The 13,929-nt window shown below is 42.4% G+C and overlaps 1 protein-coding gene across 1 annotated transcript in view; it reads left to right on the top strand.

The window, feature by feature from the left end:
* The window catches only part of FAM168B (family with sequence similarity 168 member B), a 37,954-nt gene that overhangs the window by 19,071 nt on the left and 4,954 nt on the right, over positions 1-13,929 (top strand). Inside the window, exons 4-6 of the mRNA XM_079923767.1 lie at positions 11,470-11,612; positions 11,745-11,922; positions 13,782-13,907. Coding sequence (XP_079779893.1) covers positions 11,470-11,612; positions 11,745-11,922; positions 13,782-13,894 — 434 coding nt within the window. The 3' untranslated portion in view covers positions 13,895-13,907. The remainder of the gene's footprint in view (positions 1-11,469; positions 11,613-11,744; positions 11,923-13,781; positions 13,908-13,929) is intronic.

Below are 13,929 nucleotides of genomic sequence, written 5' to 3'. Positions count from 1 at the left end.
CTCTTTTTGAATTTTGGTTTTCTCAGGGTATATGCCCAGTAGTGGGATTGCTGGGTCATATGGTAGTTCTATTTGTAGTTTTTTAAGGAACCTCCATACTGTTCTCCATAGTGGCTGAACCAATTCACATTCCCACCAGCAGTGCAAGAGTGTTCCCTTTTCTCCACACCCTCTCCAGCATTTATTGTTCATAGCTTGAATTTTTAAATTAACTTTTTCAGTGGGCTTTTTTTTCTTATGTGATGAGTAAGCCAAAATTGTCACTATAGAAAAATTAAACAAAATTTTTCTCCATTTCTGCTGCTTTCTCAATGTTCTGGTTCTCTCACCACCAGATTTTTGGACAAAGCTGATGTATAGGGGTTGTGTATGTAGCTTTTAAAGCACTTTTGCAGCCCTAACACTGCTTATTTCTTAGCTCTTACAAGTGTGACGTAGGGAGGTTTTAGAGAACCTTGTGAGGAGATGTCATGTCTTTTGCTGAAAGATTCCATCACTCAGAATCTGGAAATGGAGGTGATATTCATTTCATCCTCATGAACAAGCCTAGTAGGCTGAGTACATGTGCAACCAGAGAGGGCTGTCTGTTTTTGGAATCAGAACAGTATATTGGAAAGAGTTTGGGCTGTAGCATTACCAAGATATGGCTCAAATCCTGACTCTGTCACTCCTGGGAAAGATGTTTCATTTTGGGCATTTTGTTTAATGAATCATTATATCTCCTCAGCTGTGTTAATTGAGGATTCTAGCTGCAAGCACGCAATCAAGCTCCCAAGGCACCAGGGATGCACATTCAGGCTTCTGTTCTGTTCCCGCTTACAGCCAGGAGTATCTGTAACTAATATCTGCATTGGTCATCTGAAATCATCAAGAAAACATTCAGTTCTTTTTAGTAAGCTCTATGTAAGAGGTGATTTAGATATTACATTGGCACATATTTTTAAAAGATGAAAACGTTGCTAGGAGTGATGGAAGGCTTCTCTGGTTGCTGCCATGCATGACTGGATGGCGGATAAATTGGGGAAACATTTTTGGAGGACAATTTGGCAATATAATAGAAAAAACTTAAAAATGAGAATAATCAGTTATGCAAATATTTATGTATACATGTAGATATATCTAGTAAAGTAATGGTTTGATTAAACTGTTGGCTTATTTCAGTGTTTAACTGGTCTTATACTTGTTTATGAGGGATACTTAGTAAGTGGAAATGCTTTACGATGTGTCACTTTCTTTTTAAGCTCAGAATTATGTCCATGAAGTAAGATCCCAGGTTTGTTTAAAAATTAAGTTTCACTTAAGGCGGGCCACACAGGAGAGAAGAGCATTAGTGTGTTAATAGGTTGTGGGGTCATGGCCTCTGTTTCTCTCTCTCACTTAAGTTAAAGGTTTACATTCACATAGTTTAAAGATTCCTAATTTTCCTTCCTACCCCTGTTACTGTGACCCTGTGAGCATTGCTCACTGCTGTGAACGAGTGGCTGTTTTCTTCTGCAGTTACTTTTTCTTCCCTGGACCTAGTGTCCTTTATTAGATTTCTGTAACCACAAAGTTAATTAAACCCTCAGCTTCCCCCCAGGTGTGGGGTCTCTTCTCAGCATTTTAGGCCACGTAAGGTGTTCGTGTTTTCTTTTCTTGGTGGTGTCTTTTTGAAACCCTCTCTCCTACTCTGGCCTGGGCTGCTTGTCCTCTGGGCCTTACACTGGGTCGTTCTCCTCCATCACCCCAGGGAGTTCTCTCCTCTTCCCTTCCACTTGATTCCTTGTCTACTTTTGTAGTTTACTCTTCGGTTTTAGTGGAGGATCTTTTTCAGTAATCTCCCAGGAGAATATGGGAGAGTCACACTTTTGAGATTTTTCATGTCGGAAAACATTTTATTCTGCACTCACACTTCATTGTTAGTTTGTCTGGATATAGAATTTTAGGCTAGCAGTTATTTCCCCTCAGAATTTTGAGGACATTGCCGAACTGTTTGCCAGTTTTGTTGCTGCTGCTGAGAATGTCGGTACCTTTCTGATGCTTGGTTGACTGAGCTGGGCGTCTCTTTGGTGCTCTGTAGTAGTTCTGTCTCCAGGTTATGAAATTTCATGATGCTGTGTTTGGTGCAGGTCCTTCCTCCTCACATATACTATATGTTTCTGAATTTCCAAATTTTCTAAATAAATGTCTTATACTCAGAAAGTTACTATACGCAATTTGTGTGGTAGGCGGTACTTTTGGGGAAAAATGATCTGTTCCGATGTAAAAAGCTTCTGGCCCCTCACAGCAGCCTGAGAGCAGTGGCCCTGTGCGTGAGTTCTGCCCAGAGAGGAGGTCAGCCTGCAGTGATGCATGTTTGCTGAGAGTGAGGGGGAAGAAGGCTGTGGCCAGTGTGTTGTCTGTGTGGCACCCTTATGAATCGTCTTTAGGGAAGGAGCATCTGGAAAGCTGTTAGTGTTTTTGAAAGACAAAGCAATGCGTGTGTTTGGTTTTGTATTGTGAATGGTTGGCAGATCTAAATATTATTTCACAAAGTGTCTAGTTTGGATACTATGAGATGTATGTATATTTATTTATGTATTTTTAAATTTTAAGTTCATAAGATTCCTGTTGAGATTCTCTGGTGTGAGACAGTGGATCTGGTGTTATATAAAACAAAAAGGAAAGTGCCTATACACACTTGGTTTTTAATTGACTGGGGGACATGTTTGCTTTCCTTGAAATTGATTTGTCTCAGTGTTGGATAGAAAGTGATGTAATATTCATGCCCATACAAAAAACCAAAATCAATTTTCTCAAGAGTTCAGGACATAGCTCACAGTTACAAGAATAAGTAGTAAGATAATATATATTAAAAATTGTTGCTATAATTAGTAGAAATAGTGGGTGACTATTTTTCCAACATACAGAGAAGCTGAAAAAATTCACAGTAAGCATCTACGTATGGACTGCCAAGATTCTATAATTAAACTTTTTAAAATTGACTTTTTAAAAAAAATTTATTTTCTTTAGTTTTTTGGCTGCGTAGGATCTGAGTTGTGTGTGGGCTCGTTGTTGTGGCGCGCGGGCTTCTCCCAAGTTTGGTGCGTGGGCTTCTCTCTAGTTGTGGCATGCGGGCTCCAGGGTGCGTGGGCTCTGTAGTTTGAGGCACGCGGGCTCTCTCATTGAGGCGCGCGAGCTCAGTAGTTGTGGCGCGCGGGCTTAGTTGCCCCGCGGTATGTGGGATCTTAGTTCTCCAACCAGGGATCGAACCCGCGTCCCCTGCATTGGAAGGCGGATTCTTTACCACTGGACCACCAGGGAAGTCCCTAAAATCAACTTTTAAAATTAAACATTTTACTCCATCCATCCTTCAGTCCATCTTGTTTTTTCATGTGTTTTGAAGTAAGTTGTGGATGTCAGGATGCTTTTCCCCATCTACTTCAGTGGGCATATTGTTAATATTTGTTTACGGTTCTTTTAGGTTTTGTTTTTAGGTGAAATTTACATACATGAAATGCTCACATTTTAAATATACCATTCATTGTATTCTGACAAATGCATACACATGGTAGCTTCTTGGAGTCATCTCTTTATCTTCAATAAAGTGTACATATGAGGCAGGTGTTATAAAAAAGATATCTCAGATGATTAAGAGACCTCAGGCTTGCTGGATGGGTTTCTGCAGCAGTAGGCCTCTAGCCTCCCTTAAAAGAAAAGCTCGACATCATAAGTTGGCCTATTGTTGAATGTGGTAAATAAGGGACTTTACCTTTTTTTTAGTGGATATGGTGGGCCAGAAGAGTGCTTCTGAATCAGAGGACCTCTCTCTGGAGAGTTGTATGCTTAGATCTTCCTAACTTTGCTTTCATACCGTGTCCTTAGAAGCTTACTCAGGTGGACAGCTTCCAGCTTCTCTTCAGTCCAAGCTCCAGGCTCTTTCTGCAGTTTGAACAGAGACAAAATTGTCATGGACTTTCTTATTAGGAATATTGATGGCTTTTTTACAGGCTCTATTTTCTCCCAGTTTTTCATTCAGGTCATGAATGCATTGCTTGTGTGTTTTCACTTCCTCAGACAGGTTCTCCTTTCTCTTCTCATTCTTTTTTGAATCACTTTATCCTGTAGAACCATGACTTTCCATAGAGGGTTGGCTGTGTATGTATTGAACATTGGCATATTTTACCTTTATTTGTCTTTCCAGCTAGTACCTAGCTGCCAGGTTATCTTTCAGATCAGATTGCTGAAGAGCCATGCCTTCCTAGCTTACGGCCTTTTTAAAGGCTCAGAAAGCTTTTATGTTCCTCTCCTAGTAGCAGGGGACCTCTGCCGCTTCCTTCCTTGTCCCTTTAGCTCCTGCATGACTGTTGTTTCCTGGAAGGTTTTCTTAGCTCCTCTCTCAGTTGTGTGTCACCATCAGAAGGCATTATAATTTTTTCACCTTATTTACTACAAAACATTTTCAAATATACAGAAAAGTTGAGAGAACAGTGTAGTGAATGTCCATAATATCCAGCACCGAGATTCATCAGTTATCATTTTGCCGTATGTGCTTTATCTACCATATAAAGATGAGTGTGTGTGTACGTTTTGTTGTTTGTTTTTGGTTTTTTCTTGAAGCAATTCAGAGTTATAGCCTTTTTTGGCACTTGTCCTGTGGGCTTCAGTTTGACCCTCAACATAACATAATGAGGATGCTCTTCTGCATGACTGTGGTACTGTTATCATACTTAGAAGCAGTAATTCTCTCATTTCATTTTATAATTCATATTTAAATTTGCCCATTTGTCCCAAAAAATTTAAAAAAGATTTGGAAATAGGATCTATTCAAAATTTACATGTTGAATATTTTATAAAGTTGAGTTTGTTATGTCTCTTGTCTCTTTTAATCCATAAATCTACCTAACCTTTATAAAACACCTTGAAAGACTTTTTATTATGAAAAACTTGAAATAACAAAAATACATAAGTACACAGCAGGATGATGGCCACTTACCCACACCCTAGCCTCAGCAGTTACAAGTATACACAAGTACACAGTACGGGGTCCACCTGCCCATGCCCTAGACTTAGCAGTTAATAGCTTACGGTTGATCTTTTCCATCTGTACTCCTGTCACTTTCCCCTATATTATTTTGAAGCCCATCTCAGACATCACATTCATCGGTTTTTCAGTATTATCTTTAAAAGATGAATTTAAAAATACATATCATCACACCTAAAAAATAACTATAATTAATACTATCAATACTACAATCAGTATTTATATTTCCAGTTGTTTCATCTATGTCATGGATGTTTTTTAATTGTACAGTGAAGAAAGGGGGGGACCTGGTTGGTTCCTTTTAACCTATGAAAACTGGCTAGCACCAGAAATTCTGAACGTGATTTTCAAGTTTGAAGTCTAGCACTTGTTCTCAAAATATGCTAATTCTGTGAATATTTTGATTTTCCGACATTTTTATAAAAACCTGATATCCTTTTGGTCAGATGTGAGTTTAGTGACTCCAGTGAGGCTCTCTTACTTCAGGCCAGTGGGACCACGTTTAGCAGTGTTCCCCTGTGAGTTAACTCAACGATGCCGCTGCTGCAGGGTTGTGAGAAGTGGGAAGGAGAGGGTAGCCCGCGGTGGAGGGAGCTGTCCAGACCTACTTTGCCTTCATCCACAAGCTTCTGTTTTTGAGACGACCTGCTCCTGCTTTTGCCAGCCAGGACTGTGTCAGTGCTGCTGTTTTGGTGGTCTCTTTCCTTGTGGTTTTCCCCTGAAGTCAACACCTTGTCAAGAGGGCTGGACCTTTTGACAAGCCCTGTTGGCCCCAAGCATGGCGTGTGATGTTGGTGATGCACTCTGGCAGTTGGCAGCACTCTGCCCTGGTGCAGTGCTTCCATCACCATGACTGGTCACAAGTGTGTCCAGGCACCAGCGCCTCATTTCCTCCTCTGATGTAGTCAGTCATTTATGGGGAATTAGGAGCTATCGCTGAGCCGTCTCCTGGGAGTGTCAATGCAGGGTTAGAAGTTAGTGGCTTTCATGATTACCTTTTTCTTTGTAATTAAAGAAAATGTTTTGCCACCTTATTGTGGTGTAATTGGTGTACAATTAAGTACATGTATTTAAAGCTTCAATTTGATGGGTTTTAACATGTATATACCTGTGAAACTATCACTTTCCTTTTCTGTCCCTCTTAAAGACCAGCAGATGAGCAGCTAGAGAGAGGGATTTAACTGCTCTTGTCTTTAATGTTGCTTTTCCAAATCCTGAGACTCTTTATTCTACTCTCTTTCAGCTCAAAACTGGTATTGAAATTTGGTGTCTTCAAATTTTGGCATTGTTTTTACTTACATAATAGTTAATGAATTTCAAAATAATATAGGGAAACCTGGTGGGAATGTAAATTTGTGCAGCCACTATGGAAAACAGTATGGAGGTTCCTTAAAAAACTAAAAATAGGGAATTCCCTGGCAGTCCAGTGTTTAGGACTCGGCGCTTTCACTGCCGGGGCCCTGGGTTCAATCCCTGGTCAGAGAATTAAGATCCCACAAGCTGTGCTAGGTGGCCAATAAATAAATAAGCAAATAAGTAAATAAAACAAAAACTAAAAATAGAGCTACCATATAATCCAGCAATCCCACTCCTGATCATATATCCGGAAAAGATAAAAACTCGTATTCGAAAAGATACCCAGTGTTCATAGCAGCACTATTTACGATAGCCAAGACGTGGAAACAACCCAAGTGCCCATCAACAGGTGATTGGTTTAAAAAGGCACGGTATATGTGTGTATGTTGGAATGTTACTCAGCCATAAAAAAGAGTGAAATAATTACCATTTGAAGCAATGTGGATGGACCTAGAGAGTATTATACTAAGTGAAGTAAGTCAGACAGAGAAAGACAAATATATTGATGTCAGTTATATGTGGAATCTAAAAAATAATACAAATCTATATACAAAGCAGAAACAGACTCACAGACATAGAAAACAAACTTCAGTCTACCAAAGGGGAAAGGGAGAGGGGAGGGATAAATTAGGAGTATGGAATTAACAGATACAAATAGATACATAAAATAGAGAAGTAATAAGAATTTACTGTATAGCACAGGGAACTATTTCAATATCTTAGAATAACCTGTAATGGAAAAGAATATGAAAAAAACCCGTGTGTGTATAATTGAATCACTTTGCTGTCTACCTGAAACTAACACAATATTGTAAATCAACTGTACTTCAATACAAAATTTTTTTTCTAAAACACATAAATAGGGAAACCTGTGAGGGTCTTTTCTCCTTAAAACAGATACGAGCTGAGCTTGGGAATTACCTGGTTTGGGCAAAGGAGTCATTGCTCAGTGCAGCTGGATCTGGTTTTGTCTGAGCACCTGCTCTGATGTGTGTGACTTTGGGGCATTAACACCTTTACCAGCATCTTCATCATGAACACCATGAGGGACACTCTGGGGAATAAACGAGAAACATGGCATTTAAGGTCTTAGTGAACCCAGACACACCAAGTGCATGATGGTTCTCAGTGGGTCTCCAGGACTGACTTGGCCCCTTGGAGGAAAGGGGGACTTGTGGTTCAAAAAAAAGATCATTTAAAACTGGTGTATCTGTTGGTGGGAATGTAAATTGATACAGCCATTATGGAGAACAGTATGGAGGTTCCTTAAAATACTAAAAATAGAACTACCATATGACCTAGCAATCCCACTACTGGGCATATACCCTGAGAAAACCATAACTGAAAAAGAGTCATGTACCACAGTGTTCATTGTAGCTCTGTTTACAATAGCCAGGACATGGAAGCAACCTACGTGTCCATCAACAGATGAGTGGATAAAGAAGATGTGGCACATATATACAGTGGAATACTACTCAGCCATAAAAAGAAACGAAATTGAGTTATTTGTAGTGAGGTGGATGGACCTAGAGTCTGTCGTACAGAGTGAAGTAAGTCAGAAAGGGAAAAACAAATACCATATTTGTTTTTGCCTTGTCTTTAACGTTGCTCTTGTCTTTAACGTTGCTTTTCCAAATCCTGAGACTCCACACATATATATGGAATCTAAGGGAAAAAAATGGTTCTAAAGAACCTAGGGGCAGGACAGGAATAAAGATGCAGACGTAGAGAATGGACTTGAGGACATGGGGAGGGGGAAGGGTAGGCTGGGACGAAGTGAGAGAGTGGCATGGACATGTATACACTACCAAATGTAAAATAGATAGCTAGTGGGAAGCAGCTGCATAGCACAGGGAGATCAGCTCGGTGATTTGTGACCACCTAGAGGGGTGGGAGGGAGACGCAAGAGGGAGGGGATATGGGGATATATGTATATGTATGGCTGATTCACTTTGTTATAAAGCAGAAACTAACACACCATTGTAAAGCAATTATATTCCAAGGAAGATGTTAAAAAAAAGAACAACAAAAAAACCTAGTGTATATCCTGGAAGTCATTCATTCTTTTTTTCTCTTTTAGATTAAAATATAAGTACACCGCTAAACACAGTTCAATAAAGTGGTTTAAAATTTTTAAACTTTCATTTTTTTAATACTCAGCTCATTTTTAAGTTTGAGATATAATTTATGCAAATCACCCACATATTAAGTGTTCGTTTGGATGGATTTTGACAATTGTCATACTCATGTAACCACCACCCAAAACAAAATACTGAGCACTTTTTTTTTTTTTTTTTTTTTTTTTTTTTTTTTGCGGTAAGAGGGCCTCTCAGACTGCTGTGGCCTCTCTCGTTGCGGAGCACAGGGTCCGGACGTGCAAGCTCAGTGGCCATGGCTCATGGGCCCAGCTGCTCCGCGGCGTATGGGATCTTCCTGGACTGGGGCACGAACCGGTGTCCCCTGCATTGGCTGGCGGACTCTCAACCACTGCGCCTAGGCTTTCCTTTCGCCCGCTCCAAATCATACACCACTCCCCCGACTTCTGTCACCATAGCTAGGTTTATTTAAGTGTTGAAAATGAGATCATGCAGTGTGTGCTCTGTGTCTGATGTCTTTTAAAAGGTCAGCATGCTTTGAGATTCATTCATGCTTTTGCCTTTTGATACTGAGTAGTATTTATATGGATGTATCATAATTTACCCATTTTCCTCTTGATAAACATTTGGATTATTTCCCACCTTTTGGCTATTCTGAGTAAGATTGGTGAACATTTTTTACAAGTCCTGTTGTGGAAGTATGTTTTCATTCTTCTAGGGAAAGTATCTAGGAGTGAACTGTTGGGCCCTATGGGAAGTATATTTGTAGCTTTATGAGAAGTTGTATTGTTCCATGGAACTCGTGTGAGCACTCTGCCATCTCAGCCGTTCTAGTGAATGAGAAATGGCTTCTCAGACTTTTTAGAAAGCAGTTTTATTGAGGTATAATTTGCATATAAGCCATCCTTTATAAGTGCACAGTTTGGTGTGTTTGGACATGTATACAGATGTGTGACACCACAAACAGTCAAGGGACTTCATTCCTGTGAAAGATGCCCTCATGCCCTCTGGCCCCTGGGCACCACTAATTGGTTTTCTGTCTCTGTAGATTATGTTGGTCTTTCCTAGAGTTTTGTATCATGTGTTACTGTGTCTGACTTCTTTTGCATATTGTATTTTTCTTTTTTTTGAGATTTATCCCATGTTATGTGTATCAGCAGTTCTATCCTTTTGGTTGCTGAGTAGTAGTATTTTGTTGTATGGTTGTACCACAGTTTGCTGGTGGTTTAGTCTGTATAAATCAGTGGGCTATGAACGCGGCAATTCAGGGACCCTCTCTTAACCTCCCTGGAGAAAAACTCCTCCGTTGGAATGGGGAGTCAGGAGGGGAGCCAGGCATCTTACTGCTTACCAGGTAGCCTCTGAATCCCTCTTCCAGATCGTGGTCCTTCGTCACTTCCTGGCAACACATGCTGACAGCTTCTAGGTCTAGGGGAAGGGGCTTTCCAGGTGTCAGGCTGCTGCTTGACCCTCTTCACTGCTGGCTGAGAGTACAGCTTTTTTGAGTCTGCTAAATTATTTTCCACTTGTACTTTTAAAAAGATTCCAAAATTATTAGGTTCTAAAATGTCTTTTCTCTATTCTTGATCTGTGTGGCTTTGTGTCTTTTTATTTATTAATCTGCTTTATTGTCATTTTGGGTGGGGACAAAGGCAAAAGTATGTGTTCAGCCTGCTGTACCTTAGACCCAGAAGTCTTTTTAGCAAAACCCTGGTGTTTAAACGACAAGTTTTTCCTTTTGTTTTTGCTGTAATTAACAACACTGTGATGAGCATGCTTACAGTTCAGCCTTTGTTCAAATCCATGCTTATTTCTTTTTTTCTTTTTTAATTGAAGTGTAGTTGATGTACAGTATTTTATAAGTTACCAGGGTACAATACAGTGATGCACAGTTATTAAAGGTTATATTCCATTTATAGTTACTGTAAATATTGGCTGTATTCCCTATGTGTGTCCTTGTAGTTTGTACCTCTGAATCCCCTACCCCTGTGTTGCCCCCCTCCTCCCTTCCCTCTCCAGTGAACCGCTGGTTTGTTCTCTATATCTGTGAGTCTGCTTCTTTTTTGTTATATTCACTAGTTTGTTGTATTTTTTAGATTCTACATATAAGTGATACCATACAGTATTTGTCTCTTTCTGATTTATTTCACTTAGCATAATACCCTCCACGTCCATCCATGTTGCAAATGACAAAGTTTCCTTCTTTTTTTATGGTTGAGTAACATTCCCGTGCGCGACCATATGTATGTGTGTGTTTCCCACACCTTCTTTATCTGTTGATGGACACTTAGGGTTGCTTTCTATCTTGACAATTGTAAATAATTCTGCTATGAACATTGGGATACATGTATCTTTTCAAATTAGTGTTTTCGTTTTCTTGGGATAAATACCCTGGAGTGGAATTGCTGAGTCATGTGGTAGTTCTATTTTTAGTGTTTTGAGAAACTTCCATACTGTTTTCCATAGTGGCTGTACCAATTTGTGTTCTTACCAACGGTGTATGAGGATTCCCTTTCCTCCACAGCTTCACCGACTTTTGTTATTTGTGTTCTTTTTATTCATAGCCATTCTCACAGGTGTGAGGCGATAGATCCCTCACTGTGGTTTTGATTTGCATTTCCCTGATGATGAGCTATGTTGAGCATCTTTTTATGTGCTGTGCTTGTTTCTTTAAGACAAATTTCTAGAAGTAGAATGGTGGGGTTAAAAGACATACATACTTTTAATGCCAAATTGCGCCCCAGCAAGGGCGTGCTAATTTAAATTCCGACAGGACCAGTGTTTCTTCCCTGTTCCTATGTAAGTATGCACTCGGTAGAACTTTCTCCCCACCCCCCGAAAAAAAAAATACTTGCACATAAAGTCTAAGCAGTGAAGCCACATCTCAGCAGAGGTGTCAGATATGACTGTGGTCGGGGCTGGAACACTGCCTCGTTCCTCGCTGCATGCTTGGTTCGTCCCCTGTGTCTGGCCGAGTGTGGGTTTGAATGAAGGCTTTGGGCTTCTTTGTTTCAGGTTACACTCCTGGCACACCTTACAAAGTGTCCTGTTCCCCCACCAGCGGGGCGGTGCCACCGTACTCCTCCTCCCCTAACCCCTACCAGACCGCTGTGTACCCCGTGCGAAGTGCCTACCCCCAGCAGAGCCCGTACGCACAGGTAGGCCTGGGGCGCGCTGTGGGAGTCTTACGGGGTCTCCTGGGCACTGTGCTTGTGGGAATGGCCGATTTCTCGGGGCTCTGACCCTCTGGGTGTGGGACCCTGTGGCCCTCGTCTCTCTTCTTTCCCCAGCAAGGCACGTACTACCCCCAGCCCCTGTATGCAGCACCCCCTCACGTCATCCATCACACCACAGTGGTGCAGCCCAACGGCATGCCGGCGACGGTGTACCCTGCTGCCATCCCTCCGCCTAGAGGCAACGGCGTCACCATGGGCATGGTGGCGGGGACCACTATGGCCATGTCAGCGGGTGAGTCCTTGGCCCTGGGGTGCCTGCTCTGTGATGGCATGAGGGCTGGGGGAAGGGAGAGCTCACCAGTACTCTGACCCTTGGCTTTGACTTTTCATGGCTAGGGTTGTGTGGAAGGACATCTGATCCTTTTGGGAAGAAGTGGCATGTTGTGTTTTTCTTTACCTCCCCTCCTTTCTCTTCGCTCTCCTTTCAGTTGAGACTGGAGTGTGGGGTTTAGACCATGAACCAAGTACCTTTTCCATAGACCATGACTGAGTAGCCGTCTCCAAATGGGATGGGGCCACTTTTTTTGGAGAGCTGAGTCACTTGGCTGTAGGGACAAGGAGTGACCAGATGCCTATGGCGAGCACATAGAGCTTGGGCAGAGGGGGGGGTACTTTGTGATCTGGGGGCTGGCCCTGTTGATCCTCCCCTTCAGTGTGGGATACCAGTGCAGGCCAAGCTGTCTGAACGGGGATGTTTCTATGAATCTAGGAAAACCGGTCTCGTGTTCATAGAGATAACAGCTGCCTGTAGAAATCCTTTGGCGTACATTGATTTTATCTCCCCAGGCTTCCCCTAGGTCTGGAAAATAAACCACAGACAGAAGAGACCCGTGGCTGGAATGGGCCTGTCTCCATGGAACCTTGGAGTGTTTGAGGGCTTGACTGAATGTCTAGGGATTAGGTTACCTCCTGTGGGCATGTGAATTGTCTGTGGTGAGGGGCCAGGTACACACAATGCGTTTGGTTGCCCATGGCTGGGTCTTTAGAAAAAAAATACATATGTGTGTGTGTATATATATATATATATATAGATATAGATGTAGATATAGATATAGATATAGATATAGTTCCCTCTTTGTTTTCCTAGACTTCAGTATAAGGAAGACGTGTCAGGAGAGAATGGTGTTTCAGGATACCATGTGTGTTTCTGCTTAGAGTCACTCTTTTATTTGGTTTTCCCATACTTACCGTGAAGGCGGAGGAGAGTCTGGCACAGATAGAAACTGCGTGTTTGCGGCACATGGAGGGTGGGGATGGCAGGCCCTGGTGTGGGTGCCCTGGTGTGGGTGCCCTGGTGTGGGTGCAGGCAGGAAGGAGGAGGAGAGGAGGGCTGCCGGGTGAGGCTGTAGCTTCGAGGTGGTGCTTGTCCGTGAATGGACACAGCCGAGTTTTCTGCAGTTTCAGGGAAAACATGCTTAGCTTACGGTACTCAGAAGCTCATGTAGTTGGGAATCTCCCTCCGCCTCCCTCTCTCCCTCTCTTCCAGTTATTTATTACCACCATAACCCAAGTGTACAGGTCAGTGGTGTTATCACACTGTGGTGTCACATCTCCAGAACTTTCTCGTCCTGGAGAACTGAAGCTCTGTACCCATTAAACAGCTCCCCCTTCCCCTTGGCCCAGACCCTGGCAACCACCATTCTCCTTTCTGTCACTATCCATTTGACTCCTCTAGGGACCTCGTATAAGTGGACTCATGCGGAATTTGTCTTTTTGTGACTGGCTTATTTCACTGAGCATAATGTCCTCAGGGTTCATCCGTGTTGTAGCATGTGACTAATTCCCTTCCTTTTTAAGGCCGAATAATATTTTTGTTTTCTTTTTATCACCTCATCTGGAAAAATAATACGGTATGCTTTTATGGAGAGGAGGCCCAAAGGCTTCTGCAGACATGCTATCCATGCGAGCTTGCTGTGTTTATACAGCTTTGACTTGTATATAATCAAGAGTTCTGAGAGCATTGTGGGTCAGAGCCATCCCCTCTTCCTGTCTGCCTCCCGCCTTGCCACGGGGGTTGGGCGGGAGCTCCCCTGTAAGAGGGAGCAGTGGTGGGGTGCTGCCCTCCACTGAGATGCCTGCTCTTCCTTCCAGGTACCTTGCTGACTGCCCACTCCCCAACTCCTGTCGCCCCCCACCCCGTCACCGTGCCCACGTATCGGGCCCCAGGAACGCCCACCTACAGCTATGTGCCCCCCCAGTGGTGATCACCCTGCAAACGTAAGTGACTGGTGAAGCCCGA

This window comes from Stenella coeruleoalba (genome assembly GCF_951394435.1).
Source record: "Stenella coeruleoalba genome assembly, chromosome: 6".
Lineage (NCBI taxonomy): Eukaryota > Metazoa > Chordata > Mammalia > Artiodactyla > Delphinidae > Stenella > Stenella coeruleoalba.
Note: the sequence above shows the minus strand (reverse complement) of the source record. Positions and strands in the feature narration are given on the sequence as shown.